The 16,080-nt window shown below is 55.3% G+C and overlaps 1 protein-coding gene across 2 annotated transcripts; it reads right to left on the reverse strand.

Moving 5' to 3' along the window:
* Positions 1 to 4,937: 4,937 nt before the first annotated feature.
* On the reverse strand, positions 4,938 to 15,275 carry PRRT4 (proline rich transmembrane protein 4). Of its 2 annotated transcripts, XM_041727311.1 has the most exons (5): positions 14,993 to 15,275; positions 13,079 to 13,802; positions 12,889 to 12,993; positions 12,416 to 12,535; positions 4,938 to 7,322 (listed from the first exon to the last, which is right to left on the reverse strand). In XM_041727311.1, the coding sequence occupies exons 2-5, from the start codon at positions 13,728 to 13,730 to the stop codon at positions 5,497 to 5,499; spliced, it is 2,703 nt and encodes a 900-aa protein (XP_041583245.1). In that variant the 5' UTR covers positions 13,731 to 13,802; positions 14,993 to 15,275; the 3' UTR covers positions 4,938 to 5,496. The 2 variants fall into 2 exon arrangements, with proteins under 2 accessions (XP_041583245.1, XP_041583244.1); XM_041727310.1 differs by having other exon boundaries at positions 13,079 to 15,275.
* Positions 15,276 to 16,080: the final 805 nt, after the last annotated feature.

The raw sequence follows: 16,080 nt of genomic DNA on the forward strand, positions 1-16,080 counted from the left end.
TGGTGGAAGGAGAAAAAAACGTTCCGGGATAGGAAACAAAACAAAACAAAACAAACGAAACGAAAAGAAAATAAGAAAAGAAAAGAAAAGAAAAGAAAAGAAAAGAAAAGAAAAGAAAAGAAAAGAAAAGAAAGAAAAAAGGAAAGAAAGGAGGAAGGAAGGGAGGAAGGAAGGAAGGAAGGACGGAAGGAAGGAAGGAAGGAGTGAGTTATGGCCGGGGGCGGAGCTTCTTAAGCGGGGCTCCACCTCTAGTCCAGTAGCGCCCCTCCGGACCCCTTCGCCGCCTACCCCCCACTGTGGGGAAACAGGCATTGCTAGTTCCTACCCAGTTTATTTTTACTTTGAGTGTGCTTAATTTATTATTTTTTAAATTCAATTTGCCAACATATAGCATAACACCCGGTGCTCCTCTCATCACGTGCCCTCCTTAATGCCCATCGCTCCGTTACCCCTTCCCCCCACCCTCTTCCCCTTCTGCAACCCTTCCTTTGTTTTAGAGTTAGAGGAGTCTCCCAGGGTTCGTCTTCCTCTCTAATTTTTCCCAGTTTCCCTCCTTTCCCTGATGGTCCCTTTCACTATTTCTTATATTTCGTATATGAGTGAAGCCATATGATGATTGTCCTCCAATTGACTTAGTCGCTCAGCATGATACCCTCCAGTTCCATCTACAGGGATGCAAATGGTAGGTATTCATCCTTTCTGATGGCTGAGTAATATTCCACTGTAGGTATAGACCACATCTTCTTTATCCAGTCATCTGTCAAAGGACATTGTGGATCCTTCCACAGTTTGGCTACTGTGCTGTGAGCATTGGGGTACAGGTGTCCCATTTGTTTAACTACATCTATATCTTTGGGGTAAATACCCACTCCCACCCAGTTAACTACAGCAAGCAGAGGAAGTTGTTTTTTGTTCGGGGGTCTCACCCAAGATCTGACATATAATTGGTATTTAATAAATTCTTTCTTCACTGTCACCACAGACTCCCAATTACATATATAAAATGCAACCAGAATGCACATAGATGCATACATCGTACACATCATTTTAACAATCCTCATATTTTCAGAGAATATGAGACATCTGTCACACTATAACAGATAGCTATAACTGTGCCTCTAACAGTTCACAGACAAATTGCAGCTACTAAAGCACGCACAGACAGAGATCACACACAATCATTCATTCAATAAGTATTTACTGAGCTCCTACTATGTACCAGGCACTAGGGATAAAATTGGTAAGCTAAAAAAAGACACTAGTCCCTACTCTCATGGAGAATGAAGTCTAGTGGGGGGTAGACAGACATTAATTTTAAAAACTTACAAAGAAATTGTAGCATGCACACTACAAGATACCATGAGAACATACCCAAAGCAAACATAACATACACACATAGAGACCCAGAACACAGGTCCTCCAAGAGACAGGAGAGAAACTTCCCTCAGGTCAGCTTATCAGACAGATCCAAGGCTGAGAGGGATCTCACCCCACCAGTAGATCTGGGTGCTCCCAGAACCTAGAAGGCAGAGACTACTTGCCATTCCATTGGGTTCAGGAACGGACCTGTGTGCAAGACTGCCACACCCTGCAGGGGTTGCAACTGAGAATGCACTTTTTAAATAATAACTTTTCAACAGTATAACCTGAACACATGGTAGGTAGAAAGTTCAAAAAGTGCAAAAGGTACAGTGAAAAGCAATTTCCCTTTCTCTTCAAACCCCATTTACTTTCAATACATTTTGGATGGATGGGATGACTGGTTGATAGTAATGGGGGGGGGGGAGCCTGAACACTTAACATCAGATTTATGAAGCCCTACCTCCAAGTAAATAATGTATGCTCAAAAGAAAATGCCAGTTATTCTTAAACACATAACTCAAGAGAGGAAGTTCTGAAATACAAAACAGATTTTTAAGGCTATGGGGTTAATCCTATCCCGGATAAACAGAGACCAATAGACAAAGGAAGTGGGATGTGTCATTTGAATGAAGTCGGTTTGGGATTCCACATTCCTCCCTCTTTTTTTTTTTTTTTTTTTTTTTTTTGCCTCCTCTCCTGCCTCTTCACCACTTTAGAAATCAAAATTCTATCTCCAAAGACTTAACTGCAAGCTTCAGGGCTCTAGCTATAGGGAGGCCTTCCCAGTGCTGGCTGCAGTGTTCAGAGGGAAAAGAATCCTAAGAAGGCTCTTCTCACCCCTCTTTGGGATGCCCCACAATTCTGTTTTAAGTACTTCTCACTCAGACCTTCCTTAAAGGACAAAACTGTCTGCCTATGCCCATCAGGGGGCAGCAGCCACCCACAATGTGGAGGACTTCTGTGCCTGTAGGGAAGGATAACCACACTGCTGACCCCATCTACACTTCCGGAGTTTCAGACCTGGCCCCCCATCTCAGTCTCCCAGCCTCAACCTCAGCCCAGTCCTCTCCTATCCATTCACATTAGGGACACCACGTGGTGCTTCAGTCAGGAATATTTGCTCATCCATCTACCCAGGACACATGCAGTGTTCTTTATTAAATAGCAGGAGTTGTGGTGCCCTGCACCACATCAGCAACGTGGCTTCCAGGGGAAATAAACTGTTGGCTTCTCCCTCATCCATCACTGTGCAGGAGCCTGGAAAGGAAGTAAGAGAGGCCTGGGCTGTGTGCTCTCTCCCAGCCAGCCTCCCAGGCACCATCCCTCTGGTTCCACTCCCCCTTACAAGCCAAACCTTCTTAGAATACCACTTCCTTCTTATTCTTGGCACTTCTCATAACCCATTAGTGCTACTGTAATTATTTATATGATTAATTCTTTTTTTTAAGATTTTATTTTTACATAATCTCTATACCCAAGTAGGGCTCAAACTTACAACCCCAAGGTCAAGAATCGCATACTTTGCCAACTGGGCCAGTCAGGCCCTCCTATATGATTAGATCAGCGTCTGCCTACCAACAAAGACCTTCACTTAATAAGTTCAGGGCTGGCGCCCACCTCGTTCACCTCTTTCCTCAGCACCTCATATATTGTAAGCATTCAATAAAATGTTTTAAAGAGAATGAATGAATGAATGAATGAATGAATGAATTTGTCTCTCAGTTCCCTGCAGGGACTCAGAATTGAAACTGAAGGGTGTATGCATTAGGATCTACCTGGGTTCCTCTGGGAAACCTGCTTGGGTGAGGGCTGAGGCACAGGACGAAAGGGAGAGCTTGTCACACCAAAGTCTTGGCCTCTTTATAAAGTCAAAGGGCTGAGGTAGCTCTTGCTGAGGAAAACCAAAGTGCTGGAGCTGGTGAATACTGAGCTGTAGTCCACCTCCCCAACCCCATCTCGTCAGCCCCATCCACAGCTTCCAGACAGTAAAGGAGTTTGTGAATGGGTGTCTGTGGAGGGGGAGGGGAGAAATGACAGACAGACCAACCGACAGACTGACTCGGCAGGGTATGTGGGGCTTGGACTGCTCTGCTGGAGCCTGTGTGCATGAACCTCAGGATCCCTGGTGGGGAGAGTGAATGAATGAGCCAGCTGGCAAGCATCAGAGTGAGGAAGAGGTGGCCAAAAGAAGTTGGGTGTGAGTAGAGGCAGATGGAAGGCTTGGTGAGGAAGAAAAAGAGCAATTTTTTCCAGGCAGCAAGCACCCCTTCCATGGTATAAAGCAGCTCCAATGTTGGGTACGCTACAGCCACAACGACACCAATGAGAAATGCCTGTAATTAGGAGGCTGGCAGCTCTCTGGGCCTCAGCCCAGAGTGACGATGCAGCAAGAATTTCTGAGCCAAGCTGAGCCAGGTGATGGAGGAGATACGGTCAAAAACCACTTTCATCCTATCCCTCAGCAGCGCCCGTCCCACCTGCTTCTCATGGTCTTCCCTACTATGACCCTCACTCTCCCCAAACATCACTGACTCTTCCTCCTTCTGAGGTCTGAGACCCTGCACATTCCTGTCAGGCAAGACAGATCTTCAGGTGCAAGGAGAGTGGTGCTTTCATTCTCCCACTGGCGCATGGGCCTGGTCTGGTGAGGGCCCACCCCTCCCGGCCTCCCTGCCTGCTTTCCTCTTGACTCCCCGGCCTCCCTTCTCAAATCCCCAGGAGTTGATTGGCAGAGTTGGAGACAAAACCACTCCTATTCCTGTTTTTCTACTTTGAGCCTGGTATGTTATGCCCCTATAGGTTTCCCTGTGATGTGTAAGACATCTGCCAGAGCACTGCCAGATTTTCATTTTCAAACCTCATCTATGACCCTGTTTTAGTGCCACTCTGAACTTACTGCATTTTAGCCAAGTGGCAAATGCACACTACAGAGCTCAGAGCCAAATGCTCTGGACGAGGGAGAGGTTACAGAGTGCCTGGTGTGCCTGGGTCTCTGCACTATCAGTTCTGCTTTGGTGGGTAGGATGGGGCCTTTCTTCAGGGAGGATCTACACCTATGGGAGATGAGTGCAGGATAAGAGGGTTGTTAAGTCCAACCTTTTGAAAAGGCCCTGTTGGTAGGTAGAGCAGATAGTGTCCTCTGAATTCCTCCGGGGAACATGGCAGGGAGATTGCTGGCGATCCCAGCTCAAAGCAATCAAGCCCTTGGCACGTGTATCAATGTTGCCATGAAGGACTTTACTACTAACTCATCGCTAGCCAGCTATCCACCCCAGCCTGCGGCCAGGCTCCTAGGGATGCAGACATTTCCACCAAAGACTATAGCATTCCCGCCTCACTTCTCAGGGCCTCTTTCATCTCTGACAAGCCACTTCCCAGAGAGTCAGAGTGTTTTCAAGGGGTCACTCCCAGGGCCCTTGCTCATCCCAGCTGTAGGACAAGGCTTCTTGCAGTCAGGAGTGAAGATCACTGGGGTCTAAGATGAAGCCATCCCACCCAAACACTGCTTGTCTTTCAGTTCTGATGGAACTGCTGCTATTGTTAACTCATCTAAACCTTTCCAAGAAGATCACACCTTTCTCTGAAAATATTTTATTGATAAATTAACTCTGAAAGCGCTCACCTCCCACCCAACTGCTGTAGAGTCTCCTCGATGGGCCATGGATCCTTCTATGGGGGACCCTTCTATGGGGAAGGACCCTGTGGAGGACAGGGAGTCTCACTCACACAGTAATGGGATTCCTGGGCATGGCAGAGGTGGGTGTGGGGACTGAAGCCAGTCTGAGGGTCCTCTGGAGGACAGCCCCTCTCACTCAGCACCAGAATGGGGAGTGGTGGTCAGGAGTGGAGCACCTTGGAACTTTATTGCTGGTGAATGCCAAGGAAAGTGGGACCCCTGCCAGCCTAGCATTGCAGCTGAGGGATCCGCACCTAGGGCTCCAGAGGAGGTGGCACTGACTCCCAATCAACAGAACCTGGCTGCTGACCCACCCACCCAGGGACCCCTGGATGGGGAAGGAAGCAGGGGGAGGTATCTGAGCCAGGCAGGATTGGGGAAGGGTTACAGTGTGCAGGTCTCGGGCAGAGCAGGCGTCAGGAGGGGGCATAGGCTGGGGCAGCCAGGGGGCTGCCTCTTCACAGGTCTATGGTGTCACTGCCCACACTCAGCTCATCGATCTGTCGGCAGGCGTCCAGGAACTGCTCCTGCAGCAAAGCCTCTGCGGCCTGCAGCTCAGGAGTGGGCTCTGGGGAGTCACGGGAGGGTGGGGACAGAGCCTGGTAGGAGCCTGAGCCCGGGAGGCTAGGGCTGCGCCCTGAGGGCCGCGGTGGACTGAGGACGCAGACCAGTGGACAGCGTGGAGGCCTGTCCGGGCTGGAGCACAGCAGCATGGACGAGCTGTCCCGCGAAAGTCCGCACAGTGAGCCAGAAGAGGCGCTGCTGCCTGCGGGCCAGGCCCCGGGAGAGGGGAGCTCCTGGGGCGCGGAGGAGCCAGGGGCCTCCTCAGACCTCCCACTGGGCCCAGCCCGCGTCTTCGCCCCCAGCGAGGTGGTGCGGTAGAGGCCGAGCCCAGGCAGGGCTTCCCCGAAGGCAGGGCCCTGGAAGAGGCCGGGCGTGAGCAGGGCCTCGCTGCAGAGGGCCTCCTCAATGCTGCGCCGCAGGTTGATTGGGGAGGGCGGGCGGAAGTCCACGGTGTAATCGCTGCAGGGGGAGGAGGCCGGAGAAGGGGCCGGGTTTCCCGCCGCCCCTTCGAAGCCCCGGCAGCCGCCTCCCTGGAGTAGGAGATCGGGGCCTGGCCCAGCCAGGGCGCACAGCTGCAGGAGCTCCGCGTCGCCGCGGGCGATGGCGCCACCCAGGGGCTCCTTGTCTGGAGGCCCGGTGACCCAGCCCCCGGGCAGCAGCGGGGCCGCGTGGCCCGGGGACAAGCGGAAGAGCTTGGCCCAGCAGCGCGGCGGCACACGGGGACTGCTGAGCGCCGGGTAGAGGCCCAGCAGCGCCAACGGGAGCGCGACGCCCACCTCGCCCAAGCGCAGGCCTAGCTGGAAGGCCCACCAGGGCCAGGGTCCCTCCAGGCCAGGCTGGCCGCCATAGCCCAAGGCGTGCAGCACCTCGTAGCCCTGCAGGGCTCCACTCAGCAGCCCGAAAGTGCCCGCCACCGGGGCCGTGCGGGCCGCGCGCCGCCAGGACTCGCGCGGGGCGAAGGGGCTGCGCGCCTGCGGGACGGGGGTGGCGCCCTTGAAACCAGACCCTCCCAGGGGCGCTCCGGCCCGCCGCCGCCGGCCCCCCCAGCAGGACAGCGCCAGCAGGAGCCCGGAGAGGAGCGCGGCGAGGAAGGCGTGCAGCCCGCGGGAGGCCAGCCGCAGGGGCCGCAGCGGGCGGTGGGCGGCGCTCCCCACGGCGGCGGCGGCCGCCAGCCCCAGCCCCAGGAGCAGCAGCGCGGCCAGCCCGGCGGGACACCGCGGCGGGCGCGGGCGGGCCAGCAGCAGGCAGGCCAGGCCCAGGCCGGCGGCCAGGCAGGGCAGCGGCAGGTCCTGCAGCAGCAGCCAGGCGAGCGGGGGCAGCCGGTCGCGGTGGCCGTAGGCGTCGTAGAAGAGCGGGAAGGCCCGCGTGGTCCCGGCCGAGAGCAGGAGCAGGTCCAGCAGCGCCAGGCAGGGGGCGCCGGGCGGGCAGCGCCAGGGCAAGAGGGCCAGGGCCAGCAGCGCCAGCAGGGCCACCAGGCCGAAAAGCGTGCCTACCCCGTACACGTGGGCCTCCCAGGCCAGCCCCCAGCGAGCTCTGGCCTCCGCCCAGTCGGCCTCCAGGGTCAGGAAGAAGAGGGGTAGCGGGGCCACAGGAGGCTGCCCCTCGGTTTCAGGCAGTCCTCCAATGCTGCAGGACCCTGACCGGCACTCTGGCTCCACCGAAGGCTTCCCAAGGCTGGCAGGAGAGGCTTCATCTAGGCCAGAGGTGGAGTTGGTGGGGTCTGTGGGCAAAGAACGTTTGCGTGAGGCAGTTGTGCAGCCCTCCCCTTGACTTCCCCACAGTCAGTAGCCTGTATGCCAGTCAGAGTCTTCATAACATCTAGGACACATTTGTCTTAAATATGGGATTCACCTGGTCTCTCAGCCCCTGGCCTTCTGCCGGCCTTCAAACTCCATCAAACTCCTCAGTAATTTCAGCTCTCATCCCTGGAGGCATCCCTGACCCACCCTTAGCTATCTGCTTTGTTCATTTCCCTTCATCGCTCGGAGGTTCTACTGAAGAGGGTTTTTTCTTAAGAGGCCACAGAATTTTACAACTGGAAGGAACTGGAGAAGGCCCCTCTAGTTCAATCCTCCCACCAGAAAGAAAGCTTCTTAAGAACAAAGATTTTTGCTCTGCTCACATCTGAATCTCCACGCCTAAAATGGTGCCTGGCTCAGAGGAGGCTCCAAGCAGATACTCGTTGAGTAAATGAATCCCCTTATTTTCCCAGTGAAAACACTGAGGCTCTACAGAGAGACAAAGTGACTTGTCCAAGGTTACAAGTTGACAGAGCTGCCACTAGAATCCAGCTCTGAGCATTGGTCTGAGACACTTCTCATGGTTCCAGACCTTTTTCATAATGCTAGTTTGCTTATCTCTTATTCTGTAACCCTGACTCCCAACTCCCACCTTGGTGCTAGGAGAAGCTTCCCCTGCCCTTTTTCATCTGCTACCCCTTGCTCCCTGTCTCTTTAGGTAAAGCCCTTCTGCATACATGCAGTGGGGGTAGAGGTAAGACACTACTGACCCCATATCTGAGGAGAACACAATCTTTCCTATTCACTGGCCTTCCTGTCTGCCACACCCCCAGCCTTTAGCTTACCCATGGCCATGGTACCCATGTTGACTCAGTCACTCAGTCATTTGTCTAAGGCGCATGCCCCTTTAGTTCTCAATTCACTGTACAGAAGGTGACATTGGAATGGACTCCCCTGGGTCTCAAGGCTACCCTTGAATTCCCAGGAAGGAACCACTGGGGAGAGTAAGATACCATCTTAGTGAGTGAGCCCCTCAAGTGCTCTAGGATTTGCTAACTTAGGCCCCCCGGCCCCATTCTGTGATCCAACACCTTCCTCACATCCCTCGGGGAAAGTAAAGTCAAAGGGCACTTGGGGTGGCTCAGTCAGCTGGGTGCCTGACTCTTGGTTTTGGCTTGGGTCATGATCTCGGGGTCATGGGATTGAGCTTCTTGCTCAGTGAGGAATCTACTTAAGACATCTCTCCCTCTGCCCCTCCTCCATGCATGCTTGCTCCCTCTCTCTCCCTCTCTCTCTTGAAAATAAATAAATGAATCTTTTTTAAAAAGGGGGGGGGGGTCAAGGAAGAGAGGATGAGGAGCAAGATCCCTAATTTACTTTCTTGGAGCCAGAAAAGAGCTAGAAAGAGATCCAAGGATTCTTCCCCTGGCCAGGCAGCAAAGGAAGATGTTTCAGGCTGAACCTCTCCCTACTCCACCTAGCAAGCTCAGCAGAACTGCAGCTGCAAACAAGTATGGAGGGAGGAAGATGGTGGTGAAGGATGGAGACACCCTGGGGAGGATGCGGAGGTGCACAGGAGGCAGATGTACAATGAGGAAGGGAGGGTCTCCTGACAGGCAGACTCCTGCCCCAACCGCCTGGCCATGCTCCCACCTTGCCTCAGCTGTACAATACAGGAAGACCCCAGGTGCATGCCCAGCCAGTGCCAGTTCACACTGGGAATGTGCAAAACAGCCATCCCAAGAACAAGGAAAAGGAGTGGGGGGGGTGCACAGAAAGGGGCTCTGGAGAGAGAGGGGGGAAGACAGAAATCAGACAACTGGGGAGAGCAGAGAGGAAGCAGCCAAAAATTTAAATATACACAGCTCGCTGCCTACTTCAAACAGCAGCATGTGCCCTGGTCCCTGTTCCATCACATTCCTCAAGTCTGAAATGGGAAGAGTACCTACTGCATAAGGCTGTTAGGAGGATAAATGGATGATGTGTCCAAAGCTCTTCAGAGAGCCTGGTGCATAATAAGCATTCGATATGTGATTGTTGTTGGTATCATCATTATCAGCTAATGTTTATCACCCATCAATCATCAGTTTGTGTTCATGTGAGCGTGACTATTCCTGGCCTCAAACTAGTTCTTGATTTAACCAACAAAAGTCTGTTGTCTCTTAGTACATCGTCAAATGAGTGAACATCAACACATTATTTCACTTTGTGAACCCTATTTAAAAAACATCATTTGGATGGACTAATCACCCCTGAACACCTAATGAAGACACACAGCCATGAGTTTAGTAAGGATCATTTGGCTGGGATGGCTTGTTGATCAGGAGTGGGTATCAATCTGACATTAGCAGCATCAAATATTTGTACCCCCTCCATCAACCTCATTTCTTTGTCCCCTCAGATGCTCTTGCCCAACCCACTTCTGCAAAGTGGATGAGTTTGCTTGGCTTTTCCCCCACTTTGGCGGGCTCTGCAGAAAGGCAATGGGACCGTGCCCAGGAGCTCCACAGCCTGAGCCAGACAGACTGCCACCCCTAACAGCCTCCTCTTTGCTCACTGAGCAGACAAGTTGCAGCTGTCAGAGATCTGGTCTACCTTACCTTCTTCCAGCTCCATTTCTTACCTGAGGGTCACAAGACACCTTATCTCTCACCTCTGTCCCCAAGCACTATGGCAACTAGAGCAAATTTTTAACATTTCTAAGCCAGAAAAAAAAAAAAAATTAAAACCAGAAAATAGACAAAGTATAGACCTCAGGCACAACTCAGGTCTTGGAGGGGGCAGTTCTGAAGTAGGAGCATTGCTTTCTGGGGGGAGGTAGGCATGCCCTGTGTACCCAGGGCTGGCCATGTTGTGAGTGGGAACAGGCAGAGAAGACCCAGCTTCTGCCTTGGAAGAATCCGCTTGACCTCATCCCATCTCCCTACTTGAGGCTTCCCCAGAAGGAGTCCTCAGTCTCCCCAAGAAGAGCCTAGATGATAGTGAGTTCCTAGGATCCCTCTCTTGAGCAGCCTTCCCTTACAAGGTGGTCCCACTCTGGGCCTGTGGCCCCTCTTGACCTCAGGGGCAAGAAAGGAGATAGGATGTCAATGTGAGTAATTGGTGAGGTCACAGCTGGCTGGGGAGGAGTCAGGGAGAGGGGCCTGCTAGATTTCTGGAAAGTCAGGCCTGATTATCTACCAGCTGCCCAGATCAAAGGCCTGGGAAGCCACTCTCCCAGTAGAAGTTATAGCCCATTCAGCTGCCTGGCCCCATTCCTCTCCCAACCCCCAGGGTTCCTCTAGGATCATGGAAGATTGATCCTCTTTGTCAGGGTAACAGATATTCGAAATATTTAACAACTGTAAATGCCACAGATGGCAGCCAATCGGAACAGACATCAGCCCTGGTGGTCAGGGAGTGGAGGGGAGTGCTCAGGGGGTGAAGGCCAGTGGGTACTTCTCAACTGGCTTCAAAGTCTTTCAATATGTTAATAACCTGCACAACTTCTCCTGGAGTATACCAGCTGAATACTAGCTCTGTCCAAGGTGAAGGGAACCTAATGCAAGAGAAGAGAAGCCCTAGAATCAAAGCTTAACCACACCTAGGTTAGAAAGACCCTAGAGGAGACACACAGAGCCTCACTTTGTCCCCTAAGTGCTTAACACTACTCCCTACACACGCTGCTGGCTTGAGCAAGGCCCTTGACCTCCCAAGAAGCCTCTGGCCCTCCTGGGTTTATCTGAGAGAAATAACCAGGAAGAGGCTGAGTTCCTGCAACCATCAGTGAGAGGGGGGAGGAGGTAAGGCAGCAAGCTGGGCTTCCTCTGATACTGTCCAGACTCATTAAACCTGCCTGGCCAGCACTGTCACCCAGGCTGACAGACCGCCAGCCAACATCCTTCCCCTGGGGCCACAGAGCCTGCCCCCTCCCACCCTACAGCAGACCCTGCCACTGCTACACACTAGGCTGGATGGGGAGGGATCAGCAGCGCCCCCCCTCCCCAATCCCCACAGGCCCAAGAGTGCAGCAAGTGATGGGGAGTGAGCCAGAGTCAGGTTCTGTGTTAAGTGTAGAACTGGAAGAAGCTAGAGGAGCTGGTTCCCACTGTGAAGTGGCTGAGAGGATTCACAGCAACAGGAAAGGCTTTGCAGAACTAAAGCTGGGCCTGGAGGTCCCTCTCCATGGCTCCCTGGGCCTCCCCTCCCACAGCCTCTCCTTGAGTGTGCACTCTGCCATGTGGGTTGTGATGTCCATCACATCTTGGGGCCAAGGGTGCGGTGCTCCAGGAGGAGGGTCTGGAAGTGTATTTGGGATGCAGGAAGAAAAAAACCACGATTAACAGCTACTCTTTAATAAACTTCTACTTCATGCCCAGCCTCTTGCCAAGAGCTTATGTTATCTGGAACCTTCACAATAACAAAATAGGTGCTATCATTAAACCCTAGATATATGAGAAAATTCAGGGTCAGAGAGGTTCAATAACTTGCCCAAGGTCACCCAGCCAGTTAGGAAGTGAGCTGGGATTCTGAACCAAGTCTCAAGATTCCAGAGCCCCTGCTCTTTCCTCTGCACCACCAGCTTGTCTATGTGCATATTCTGAAGTGTTCCCTTGAATAAGGGTGGCATCTGTCTCCTCACAGTCTTCTCTTCCACATCTTCCCATGAGGGGCCCAGCTCTGCTCAGGTTGACAACATGTCGTGTCATATCACACAGCAAAGGCGAGAGCCCCAAGGTTGGAGTAGGGGGTGGAGAGGCAGGCCAGGCAGGCTGGCGTGAAGGGTGGAGTTGGTACCGAGACTGTGGGAACCATGAAGGAGCTCCTGTATCTGACTGCCTCTGATACATCTGTCTACATCCTGCTCTGCCTGGGATGACAAAACTCCCAGAGGACCATTACTTAACTCTGTGTGGGACTATCCCCAGCAACACTGGTTCTCAGACCGTTAATATATATCTCCATGGTGACGAAGGAGAGAATGGTGATGATGACTATGATGACATTGAAATAAAAAAGTCCCAGAACGCAGATGAGTGGCTAGCATGCAGTAAGTGCTAAATAAATGTCATGTTCAAGTGAATTGGACACTTACCTATTGATGCTGTTGCCATCGTGGCAGAGTTTAGGGAAGCAGCTGGGTCCAACGGGCCTGAGCTTGGGAGCTTTCTCTCCAGGGGGAAGGGGGGTGGGGACAGAGTGGTGCCGAAGAACCCTGCAAAGGGAGCATGTAGGGTTCAAGTGCCATCCTACCAGCCAGCCTTGGCTTCTGGGACTTTGGAGAAAATCCTGTCCTTCCCCCAGAGCTTATGCTAAGGGAGCCAGTATATACCAAACAGGAATTGTAGCCACATGTACCCTTGGAGGTAAGCTACTAGGACCAAACCAAACTCCATATGGCAAACAGGGTATTTCCCCCATGGGAGCAGTGGCCCGTGTCCCAGGCCCTAGGAGAAGCAACAAAGAGTCAAAAAAAGGGGGGTGTGTGTTGCTGATTAGGCCCAAAGCACAGTGCCTGGCACGTAGAAGTATTCCCTAAGTGTTGGTTGCAATGAAATAAACACTCACCTGGAGAATCTGAAACCTGAGAGGCAGAGCTTGGGGATGGAGTTGGGCCTAAGGGGCTTGGGCCTGAGAGGTTCCGCAGTGGGGACAGAGTAGTGCCAAAGAACCCTGCAAAAGGAGCCCAGGCTGAAGCTTCCTCCTACCTGCCAGGCTTTGCAGCAGGGGCTCTCCTCCAGAAGGGGTGGGTACTCACCAAAGGGTCCCAGGCGCCCGGCAATCTCTGCCAGACTGGCCCGCAGGCTGGGCAGCAGGGGCAGCGTTCGATGCCCCAGTGTGGGGGCCGCACCTGCTCTCAGCGCCATGTCAAACTTCAGCTCCAGCTCGCTCTGGCGGAGCCTGGGAGCACTGGATGGAGGTGCCGTAGCGGTCAGAGCAGTGTTCCAGGTCACGGTGCCCATCCTGGGCTGATAGGGAGCAGTGGGCCGGTCAGTGGGCCCAGAGATGGGGGATGTGGACTCTGGAGACAGGGAGGAGGTCCAGGGAGTAGAGCTGCCTTCAGCAGATCCCCACTCTGGGGGGGAGTTCCCAAGGGAGCCCACAAGCAGTTCCCAAAAGGGATCAGTCCTCAGCCCACTGGCCACCTCTTCCTCAGGCTCCCGGCTGGGCCCAGAAGAGAGTGGCTGGGTCTCTGTGACAGGGAGCGCCCAGGCAGCAGCAGGTCCCCGAAGGTGGAATTTGAAGTTAAGTCCCAGGTTGAGAGACAGCATAGAGGCCTCACTCTGAGGTGGTGGGGTCAGAGTGGTGAGAGGGACACCTGTGACGGAGGAGGCAGGCTGGGGCCCCACTGGAACAGCAAGCAGGACCCAGCAGAACAGCCCCAGCCCCAGACAGCTATGCCCTGCCATGGCCCCACCTGGCCTCGGGTGGCCTCAGTGGGCAGGGGCTCAGTTCTTCAGCACCTTTTGAGCTTGAAGGTCCTGGAGAGAGGAGAGGTGCTATGAGCCCTGGCTGCCTGAGACCAGATGCCCCCTGAGAGAGGCTGCTGGTCACAGAGAAGAAGGTGGTGGGGGGCAGGATGCAAAGGGCTCTGCCCAAGGAGAGTTGGCAGCTACTTCCTCCATTCAGGCCCCAGAACAGATCTCTCTCCTGTGGGTTCCCTCCCCTCCCCCTAAAGCCCTGCTCCCCTACCAGACTGGGCTCTGATGGCAACCAGCTGCCCTCATCCTCACCTGATAGCTGATTCCCAGACTCAGATCCCTTTCCTCCCTCTCTCCTGTCCTCCGGTCCACCCTCAGATATTTATTGAGGCCTACTATGTGCCAAGCCCCCTTCTGCTAATACAATTGTGAACAAGCAAACCCTCACAGAGGAGTCTCAACCTGCTCCCACGCCCACCTGGGGCCCCAAGCTAAGGTGTTGGCACTGTCTCTCACTCAGAGCCCAGAGAACAGGGGGCCCTGGGAGGGGCAAAGCCCAGGGCTGGATGATCTGGCGAGCTGGGGAAGGCAGCCAGGCTCCCGCCAGAGAAGCAGGGGGCCCTGGTCTGGCAGAAGCGGTCCCTTCAGCCTGTCCCCTCTTTCGAGGGGCTTGGCCTGCTCCCTTTCCCTTAACCCTAGAAGTGTTTGGGGGAGGGGCAGCTTGGCCGGCTCTGGCTTCCTGGGGAAGATGGCCAGGCGGGCAAGCCGGGCAAGGGGCTGCTGCAGTGGAGTCCGACCTTCCCCCCAACACCCCCTCCACGCACACACATCTGGTGGGGGAAGGGGAGGGTAAGCCTGGGACACACGTGCGCCCGGCACCCTTACATCACACACATGGCCACACCTAGCTCCCGTGACACACTCACCCACTCACCCTGCACACACACGTGTACGCGCACACACACCCGATCCTGCCGAATGCCCTCCCTCTTACACGGGTTCAGACCCAAGCCCCGTGAGCTCCCAACCTTCCCTGTGTCTCCACGCACACACACACACACGCACGCACGCACAGTATGTACAGTCGCACAGAGAGGCACACACACCCCTACGCACACAGGCGCACACCCCGCACAGACATCACACACCCTCGTCCCTCACACACCCACCCTCCCACCCCTCGAAGGCTCGCTCGCCCGCTCGCCGGCGCCGGCTCTCCTCGCCCGCTCCCCCTGCCCGGCCCCGCCGACCTGCTCCTCCGGCTCCCTCCCGCAGGCGGGGCTCCGCTGCCAAGTCCCCCGAGGGCCGGAGGTCGCGGCGGCCCAGGCGCCCAGGCGGACCGCGCTGCGCCGAGGCTCGCGGGTCCTCCGGGTCGCGCCCGACGCCCCTCGGCACGTCCCGCCGACCGCGGCTACGCCGCCACGCTGCCCCCGGTGTGGCCCGGCCCGCGGCCCGCAGCGCTGTCCCCCGCGGCCCGCCCGGCCCGGCTCGCCGCCCCGCGCTCCCTCCCCGCGGCGCCGCCTCCTGGCTGCGAGCCCCGCTCCCCGGCAGAGCCGCCCGCGCCGGGCTCCGCGGCAGCCGCGCTCTGACCGCCCGCCCGCCCTCCTCCCGCCCTCCTCCCGCCCTCCTCCCGCCTGCCTCCCTCGCGCGCGCCCGCCCGCCCGCTCCCCTCCCCCGCCCCGCCCCCGCCCCCCGCCCCCCGCCCGGGCCGCCAGGCGGGCGCGCACCGCAGCGCCCAGCGCCGCCGCCTCTGCCCCGCGCCCCGACGCGCGCTCGCCCACCCCGCGCCGACGGCCGCGCTCTCCCCCGCGCCCACCGCACGCAGCCGCGCGCCCTGCTTCCCGGGAACCCTCGGCCGCGGGCCGGAGCCCCGCGCGCGCACACGCGTGCACACACACGCCCGCGCGCCCACGGCAGCCTGCCCCGGGACCGCACCCCAGGCAGGAACCACCCCTGCGCTTGCTACGCCGTGAGTGGAAGTGTGATGTCTGGCCAATCCTCACCGCAAGCCTGTGGGTGTCCCCATTTCATAGGTAGGTAAATTAAGGCTCAGAAAAGTATCGAAGTTGCCCATTACACAGATTCCGCAGCTTGGCAGTCTGTACTGTGTCTGCTGCCCTCTCCACAACCGGGTGGCTTTCAACAGTTGTACTGCTACACGGGAGCGCCTGCAACACTTGACAGGTGAACTGCAGAATGCCAATTGGTGCGTAACTTTTTTTTTTTTTTTTTTTTTTTTTGGCCAAAACTGATCTCTCAAAAATACTCAGAGTTTCAGAAATGTCTGCCAGGAAAAATGAATGGTGAGCCTAAGCTGCCTGTGAGAGGTGGATTATAA

This window comes from Vulpes lagopus, chromosome 13 (genome assembly GCF_018345385.1).
Source record: "Vulpes lagopus strain Blue_001 chromosome 13, ASM1834538v1, whole genome shotgun sequence".
NCBI classification, from domain to species: Eukaryota; Metazoa; Chordata; class Mammalia; order Carnivora; family Canidae; genus Vulpes; species Vulpes lagopus.